At 41.2% G+C, this 9,078-nt stretch overlaps 1 protein-coding gene across 9 annotated transcripts in view; it reads left to right on the forward strand.

The window, feature by feature from the left end:
* Window positions 1-9,078, forward strand: part of Esrp1 (epithelial splicing regulatory protein 1) — a 50,564-nt gene that overhangs the window by 1,116 nt on the left and 40,370 nt on the right. For 8 of the 9 annotated variants that reach the window (XM_031366604.1, XM_031366605.1, XM_031366613.1 and 5 more), the window contains exons 3-4: window positions 1,085-1,198; window positions 5,666-5,780. In XM_031366604.1, the coding sequence (XP_031222464.1) occupies window positions 1,085-1,198; window positions 5,666-5,780 (229 nt within the window). Of the gene's footprint in view, window positions 1-669; window positions 795-1,084; window positions 1,199-5,665; window positions 5,781-9,078 lie in introns of those variants that run through there. The other variant, XM_031366612.1, reaches the window with a different exon arrangement.

Below are 9,078 nucleotides of genomic sequence, written 5' to 3' on the forward strand. Positions count from 1 at the left end.
GGCGGGCTCCGCTTGTTTCTGGGGCGGGGTGGCGAGATTCCCAGCCTTGTGTGTGGGAGTCCGGCCTGGGAGCGGGGGAGGGCTGCTCTGGGGGGGATCCCCAGGGTCTCGGGATTGAGATTCGCTCGAGTTCCTGTTGCCTTCTGAGTAGTTCTTTGGGCAGGAGAACCAGCCGCGCGCGGATTATCCCACGGGTCGCCAGCGAAGTTTCAGTGCGAGCTCCAGCAGCTCCAAGCTCAGTCTCTACCGGGTCTGGGTCTGGGTCTGGAGGCTGCCTCTGGGTTGGAGGCGCAGGGATGTAGAGGGGTAGACCCTCAGTCATACCGCGCTAATGCTAGCCATGGCTGTAGTTTGGTTTGCACCTGAGTGCCTGCCTGATTTTAGCCGAAGTTTCAATTTCCAAAGGCTTAGCTTTCTCATTACCTCTTTAGTGCCTTGATTGGGATCCCATGGACAGTTTGCCTGTACAGACCTGTGGGGCTCTTTGTTGGGTCATCCTGGAGCTGGAGGGATCCCCTGTTGAAATTGAGGTGACCTAAAAACTGGCTGCTCTGGGTGCTGAAGGTTGCTAGAATCCGGAATAGGGCGGGTCTCAACACCTGTGCGGCTAAGTGTGCTCTGCGTTCTCCCGGCCTCTGCCTTGGCACACCAGTTTCCAATTAAAGCAATACATTATTTCTAGAGTATTTTCTAAAGAAAGGTGACAGCCGCTTTACAGAGTTCTGCTTATTCATTACCCCGCTTGTTTATCGGATATGGATTCCTTAAACCTGAACCATCCAAACGTTGAAAAGGTAACACTATAAAATGATGTAATGTGAAGGCAATCTGTTAAAAGTGACCTGATTAGTCTCATCCTGAATATGGGGCTTCTGGGAACTGACATCAGCTCCCGAACAAAAAACTGCAGATTGGTTGGAAAACTCCCTTTTTTGGGAAAGGGTTCCTTGTGATTTTACCCCGGTGTCCTGCTTAAGCGTCTTCAGGAGGATTTTTCTTTGGTTATCTTCAAGTTGGGCCAGTTTGGTATGCTTGTAAATTCTGCTTTCGTTACTTCTCTTGTGTGTGTCTTTTGTTCTTGCAGTTTAACCAGTCAGTGAGCAATGAACTGAACATTGGGGTAGGGACCTCCTTCTGTCTGTGTACTGACGGGCAGCTTCACGTCAGGCAGATCTTGCATCCGGAGGCTTCCAAGAAGGTAAGAGCGCTGGCTTCTGGAAAAGCGGATGCTCTCTGAGAAACAAAATCAGTCAGGCTTCTGGAAGGACAGGTGTACTTTCATTCAAAGTATCTTACTTTTAAAGAAGTCAAAGTGGGGAGTTGTGTAATAGGGCAGATTTTCGCTTTGGAAAGAGCAAAGTGTTCTGAATCAAAAGGATGGTAACAGTTACAAGGTAATAGTGATCTTGGTGTTTGCTGTGCTTGGACGTGAAGAAACTGTGGCTGTGGAGCTTAGTGCTGGAGCTTAAGAAGGGGGAACATTATGTCTATTTCACCACACTTCATGGAGATGTCGGGGATAGTAGTAATTTATAGGTGGCCTTTGGTGATTTAAAACATTTTCTTTAAACACATCTTGTTTGTTCCCAGCTCCACATCCTTTATTTTTCAAAGCTAATAAAAGTTTGAATTTCATTTACTTAAAGTAGAAAAGACTGGTATTTTACCACATTGTGGTAGTTTCCTTAATGTGAAATGCTTTATCCTTCAAAGAATAAAAAAACCTTTCTAAACGTCTAAATATTTTTAAGACTGCTTAGTAACAATTACTAACATAAGCAGTAAAATGTTTTAGAACATCTCCTTTGGATTGGAAATAAATGTTCAAAACCAAATTTTAAAATTCTTATTTACTTTTTGTATATGTGTGAATTTTTTGAGACAAGGTCTCTCTCTGGAGCCCAGGCTAGCTTCAAATTCATGGCATTTCTGCCTCATCTCTGCTGAAATTACAGGGGTGCACTGACACCTTGTATCAGTGGGGTCATCTTTACTAACTTTTCCCCTGTAGAAAAAATTATGCAATTTTTTTTTTCCGGATCTACTGTTTCTCTCCCTGGAAAGGATATTTCTGAAGGACAATGAAGAGCAAAGACAGCTCACCCAGTGAAGCCAGTTTGTGCTAATGTAGTTCCTATTAACAATTCAGATTAGTTGTGTTGGACACAGCAGTAGGCAGGCACCTAGGCTGAAAAGATAGGCTACCTCCAGGGCACTGTGAGGCTCAGGAGGCTGGTAGGTAGAAAGACAGCACCGGCAGGTTGTTACTGCTGGCTTGTCTGCCTTGTTCTCTAAAGTAGGGAAAGCTGGTAAGTTAGTTACATATATAATCCTTTGAAAAGTGCCTTCAGGAGAATCTCCAGGCCCTCCACCTTGAAGGTTGATCCCTGCTTTTATAGGAATCTTAGTAACCAGTTGATGTCACGGGATGGTATACAGGTAACTGTCTCACAGAGTCAGAAGTACAAAGGAGGAGGCCCTTCCAACCTTCAAGTCAGAAAGGAAGGGCCAAGAATTAATTCCTTCTTTCACTATTGGCAAGAGGGAAACAGTCCCAATTTTTTGAGATGCCCTTATAGCCCAGGCTAGCCTTACACTCTGTATAACTAAAGATGACCACTTAATCAAGAGCCTCCTGCTTCATTTTTTCTTTTTTGAAGATTTTATTTACTTATTTAATATATATGATGAGACACACCAGAAGAGGGCTTCAGATCCCATTATAGATGGTTGTGAGCCACCATGTGGTTGCTGGGAATTGAACTCAGGACCTCTGGAAGAGCAGTCCGTGACCTCTGGAAGAGCAGTCCGTGCTGTTAACTTCTAAGCCATCTCTCCAGCCCCTGCTTCATTTTTTTTTTCTAGTGCTAGGTTACTACTGATAAGGGCCACTGTTCCCAGCACAGTTTCTTCTATTATTATTTTGGAAGGATAGCATTGCATTCAAAAAAACTTCTAGAAAAAAAATTAAGGTAGTTTCCCGAGCTATTCCTATTAAGATAAATATAAAAAACTAAAAGAAATAGCAAAAATTATGTTACTCATTTTATGCACAAAATGGTAAAACATGAAAGAAAACAACTCACAAAGTTTTCACTGACTTTAGCGTATTATATATTCTCCAGACTTATGTAGGAAGTGTGGTTTTTGCAAGCAGCATTTATATTATACAAACCTGTTTAGTTTGCTGAATAATTTAGTGTGATGTCAATATACTTATGAAAAATAAAGTGCTAAGTATTTTAAATGGGAATGGTGATTTAAACTGATGCTTTCCTATTGTGTGAATTATTGCTATAAATTATCATGACCATGGGGCATTGTGGGTATTCGTGGTTTATGTAGTTCTTCAAATCTGTTACCAAGGTTTGATAATTCTGATTTCAGATACAATTTGAGGAAATTATACTGAAGAGAATTTGCTAAAGAATGTTACTGTGTGTTTAGCAAACATTCAGAACATGTATTTCCTGACTGGAGAGAGAGCTCAGCAGTTAAGAGCACTTTGCTACTCTTGCAAAGAACCTGGGTTTGGTCTCCAATATACCAGTCTGGTAGCTCACAACCATAGACTTGATTCTATATAATCTGAAATCTATATAACTCCCGTTCCATAGGATTCAGTGCCTCCTTACAACCTCTGGGTTGTAAGCAACCCAAGCCTACCCATGTTGTACATACATATAGGAAGGAAAAATGCTCAGATATAATATTTTTAAAAATTAAAAACCCTAAAATTTATTTTTTTAAACAGTATATTGAATTTTCAAGTTAATGAACACAAACTATTTTGAAATTTTTTTAAGCATCTAGGGCTGGAAGTGGCTGAGCAGGTGAAGATGTTTGCCTTCAGGGTTAAGTGGGCCTCAGTCCCCAGACCCACATGGGAGAAGGAAAGACTGACTTTGCCAAGTAGTCCTACGACTGCCACATTCATTCAGTGGCATGTGTCTGCTACACCCGCCAAGTAGGGAAGCATTGTTTGTGCAAGCAGCATTTATATTTACAAACCTGTTTAGTTTGCTGTATAATTTGTGGGGGGATGACCTAAATTCTGTCTTGTCTAAAATTATTTTTAGCCAAGAATGGTGGTCTTTGCCTGTAATACCAGCACTTAGGAATCTGAGCCAGAATATAAGTTCAAAACAAAGCCAATCTGGGGTCAGATACTATATTCCAAACAGAAAGCAGAAGCCAAGAATTACTTTTTTGGGGCTGAGGATTTACCCATATAACAGATTATAGAGTATTTGTCTGGTATCCTGGTTTCAGCCCCCATCCTGAATAAAATATGAGGGCACACTCAAGGGGAGTGCCTGCCGGGGGTGGGGGTGAGAATCAGAAGTTCAAGGCTTAGCATTGTGTGGTGGTACATACCTTCAGTCCCAGCACTTGGGGCAGAGGCAAGTAGATCTCTATGAGTTTGAAGCCAGCCTGGTCATGGGGCTATGGAGAGAGACCCTGTCTCAAAGAACCTTTAAAAAGTCCAAGGCTTGGTCAGCCTGGGTACCAGGAAACCTTAAGGAAAAGAAATACAAAACATCAACCAAAAACCCAAACCAATAGTATATATTTATTTGCACAACGACCCTTACTAGCCAGAAGTGGTGCTCAGAGCTAAGAATGGTAACTACTTACTTCTCCTTTGCTTTGACTTAAAGCACTTTTTGTTTTTGGTCTATTGCTAGGAACTGAACACCTAGATCCTGCACGTGCTGGCCAGGCTCTCTGCCACTGAGCTACATTCTTATAGCTTGGCTTTTTTGAGACCATCTCGGTGTGTAACTCCGGCTGGCCGTGGGCTCACAGCTCTACAGCCTCTGCCTGCAGAGTTCTGTGCAGTCTCTTCTTTGGTTGTTGTGATGCCTTCTTGTTTTAGAATTTTTATAACTGTCTGTGTCTGGTGCTAATGTGTCACATTGTGCATGATGGGGTTAGGGGGTAGCAAAAAACCAATATGGAGCCATAATTTGGCACAAAACTAATCTTTTCCAAAAAAAAAAAAAAAAAAAAAAATAGGTACTACTGTTTCCTAACCTTATCAAATAAATATATTACTGGGGCTCAACATTAGTTAGAACTACAAATCTTACCATTTAATAATCTTAGTCTTAAGTTTATGTCTATAAAAACCAGATACCTGAAAACAGAGATGGTCTAAAATGACTATGGCCAGGAAAGGTTATGGGAGTAAGCGCACAGTAGTCCAGATGTGTAACAACTTCAGAGAGGGTTTGAGTAGGGAGAGGGGAAGGGCTCAGCAGTTAGAGAATGCAGATCCTTTCCTGCCCTCACATCTGGTAACCCACAGTTCCTGCATCTCCTGATTCAGAGGTTTCTGGCTTTTGAACCCACACACACCTGGTGCACCTGCAGACAAATAGAAACATACAGATAAAACAAGAAATGGCTTGATCGGAAGGCACAGTGACCATGAACATTGTTACTCATTCTGTTAAAGTGAGGTGGCTTTTGTGAAATTGCTTTGTAGGATCTAATGCAATATCGTGGTCAAGGATTAAAAATAAAGCCACTCCACATTGAATTTAATATTTCTAACAGTTGTGGCAAAATGTTCGCTATACTCAACTCTTCAGTTCCTGGTTACTAGAGAAATATGGACCAGATTCACCTAGTTAACAGCCTCTACCTTATCCTCCCTCAGAATGTATTACTACCTGAATGCTTCTATTCCTTTTTCGATCTTCGAAAAGAATTCAAGAAGTGTTGCCCCGGCTCCCCTGCTGTGGACAAGCTGGATGTTGCAGCAATGGCAGAGAGTATCCTTTAAATTCATTTAAAGAAGGCTTCGCATCCCGACCCCACTCTTTTCTTTCCTTTCCTTTTTGTTTGTTTTTAAGTTTTGGAGATGGAACTTGTTATGGCCTGGAAGTCATGTAGTGGAAGGAGAATGCCTTCAGATTTACAGGTATCCCTCTGCTTCAGGTATACCCAGTGCTAGAATTAAAGCTGTTAGCCACAGTACTTGGCTCAAGAAAATGCTTTAAATTGTCAATGTGTGGGTCAAATTGTTCCTGCCAAATGTGTCAATATACTGTGTGAGGAAAGAGTGACAATACTTCAGTAGTCACTGACTGACTGGACTTGAGCAGGTACATGAGTTCATGAGTTTATTTATGTGATGTGTTTGTGTTTCTGATGATAAATATTCAAGTATATCTTTGTGTGTGTGTGTGTATGCAGAAAGGTGGACACACATAGTTGGTAGATTAGATAAAATATGAAGGCTCCACTTTGTCTACAGATCCCAAAGATACTAGGGCCTGATTGTTTTGGTCTTGGGGTCTAATTTTGTTTCTTTACATTAGATAAGATTTTTGTTTCAAAGTACTGCGTGCCCTTTTAAACCTTACCTATTTTAAGTATATACCAACCTGACTTTGTGAATATGGTAAGATATTTGGGGGCATGGTAAAACGGGACTGTGCCAGACATAATGGTGACTGTCAAAAAATTGGGAGAAGAGAACAGGTTGTTTTGAATGTATTTACTTACAAAAGATAATATTTTTATTTATTTATTTTTCTTTTTTGTTTCCTAAGATGAGGTCTCACTATATACTTGTGGTGGTCCTGGATAGAACTCATTATGTAGATCAGGCTGGTCTCAGTCTTAGAGATCCACCTGACTCTGCCTCCCAAGTGCTGAGTTTAAAGGAATGTGCCACTTGCTAAGAAAATAGTATATTGAGTGCTTCGTATATATTGTTAGATTGTTTTAATGCTTGGAAGTCTTGTATCATGAAGAATCTATTGTCTTACATCTATGGAATCTCTTTAATGTGCTAGTAAATAGTCATGTATTAGTGTATCAGAAGGGAAGCTGAAAATTGGGTTAGGTTTTTCCTTGAAAGCCACTTTCTGGGATGTCCTGGGATGCTTGAGAGATGGCTCAGCGCTTAAGAGCTCTTCAGTTCTCAGCATTAGTTTTCTCAGATAGTTGACAATGCAGAGAAATCTTTTCAATTTTTTTTTTTTTTTTTTTTTTTTTTTTTTTTTTTTTTTTTTTTTTTTTTTTTGAGACAGGGTTTCTATGTGTATTCCTGGCTGTCCTGGAACTCACTCTGTAGACCAGGCTGGCCACGAACTCAGAAATCCACCTGCCTTTGCCTCCCAAGCTCTGGGACTAAAGGCGTGCGCCATCACCGACCTGCCAGAGAAATCTTGATAATCCACCGTCCCTCCCATCTCTGGTCATCTTGGCTCCTGGGAGGTTGAGGCAAGGGTTCAGGTACTTGATTGAGTTGTTTTCTTGCTCTGTGCTGGGCTTCCCAGCATGCTTTAGTAGCTGGCCTCTGGGGAGGGGTTCTGTGATTTGCCAGCACTTTTGCCCGCTGTTCCTGCTAACTCTGCATCTGTAACTCTACATCTGTAACCATATGTTGGTAGCTCTTTTTCAAGTGCATGGTAAAAAAAATCAGAAATATTTGTCTAGAGATAAGTAGATAAATTGTGATTGAGTCAAGCTGAACTCCCTCCTACATGCATTAATTCTTGAAGTTGGAAGTAGAACTCTGGGTAGGTTAGCAATGCGTCTGATTAAAAACAAAGACAAAGGGATTTTCTGTGTCTTAAAATGTAACTTGTTTAGGAGTTGGTAGAGTGCCTATTGGAGCCTGAGCTCAGGCTTGGATCACACCTGTCAACCCAGCACTTGGCAAGTGGCAGCAGGGCGAGCCAGAGGTTCTAGGTGACCCTCAGTGATCAAGTTTCAGAGCAATATTCAGGCCAGCCTGGGCTGTTTGAATCCCGGCCTTTAAACAGCAAACAAAAAAAGGATTTTAACTTTAAATGTTTTAATTAATTTTTTAGAAATGCTATTGACCCTTTTCTTAGCACAGGCTTTTATTTTTCATTCCTGCTGAAATAATCTTTCTATTCAGAGAAATTGATATTTCCCTGACCAGGCTGCCAAACCAACCTTAGAGCTCGGAGGAAATGTACTGAGTCTGAGTATCGGCTGTGTTCATCTGTCTGAGCATGTGTGAGCTGAAGGAAGAGCTGTGCTCTTTTAAACCACTTGTTAATTCCTTGTCAATATGGAGATGATCCTGAACTTTGGAAACATGAAGATAGTCACTAAACACAGTTGATGGTTTCGTCAGATGATATAGTGTGAACTTGTCTGTCCACTAGTAACAGAGTGTGCAGGTTGACATACTTACTTTCTTAGTATACAAATAGTTGTATTCTTATTCTTAAATCTTACTAGTACTTTGAAACAGTTTCGTGTGGTCCAAGCTGGCCTAGAACTTGCTGTATCATCAAAGGTGATCTCCTGATCCTCCTGCCTCCACTCGAAGTGCCAGGGTTATAAGTGTGCACCTCCATGCCTGGCCTGTTTTTGTGTTTCTCTTTTTTAAAAAAATGCAAGTGTAGAGATGTAGATTTGTTTGGAATGCCAGTGGCTGTGGTACTGTGTTAGGAGTATTTTTTTATTTTATATCCATTTAAAATGTAAATTTCCAGTACTGTTTTTGTTTGATTTTTTGAAATGGGGACTTGCTGTGTTTATAACTTGTTTAGTTTATGGGCGTGCTGGGAACTTAGGCAATCTTGTTTCCTCACCTCTTCCCTTTGGTGCTCAGGTTATATGCACAAGCCACTCCAGCCACAGATCTTTTTTTTCTTTTTTTAAGAGTAATTTTATATCAGAGCAAATTAAGCAGAAAGTACTGATTTTCCATGAGATCCCCACCCTCCCCTTAGTGCCCATTTGGCATATGTACACAGTGTGTTAAAACTGACCCTCCTTTGCTATATTACCCTCAGTTTACATTAGAGGTCACTTCTGGGGCTGGGCATTCTTGGGCTTTTGCACATGTATGATGATGTGCCCCCCACCGTCTCATCAGAAAACAGTAGTGAAGTACAGAATGATTTCCTGCCCCTGTGCTTTTGACTTTCCCAGAAAGTCTTGTAATCAGGTGGTCAGAGTGAAATACAGTAATCTCTTCAGATTGGCTTTTTAAACCTAATTATACATGTCTAGGATGCTTGCATTTATCTTCGTGGCTTAATAGTTCAGCTCCTTTCTCCTCCCTCCCCTCCCTCCCCT

The sequence above is a fragment of the Mastomys coucha genome, unplaced genomic scaffold, assembly GCF_008632895.1.
Source record: "Mastomys coucha isolate ucsf_1 unplaced genomic scaffold, UCSF_Mcou_1 pScaffold14, whole genome shotgun sequence".
In the NCBI taxonomy this organism is placed as follows: domain Eukaryota; kingdom Metazoa; phylum Chordata; class Mammalia; order Rodentia; family Muridae; genus Mastomys; species Mastomys coucha.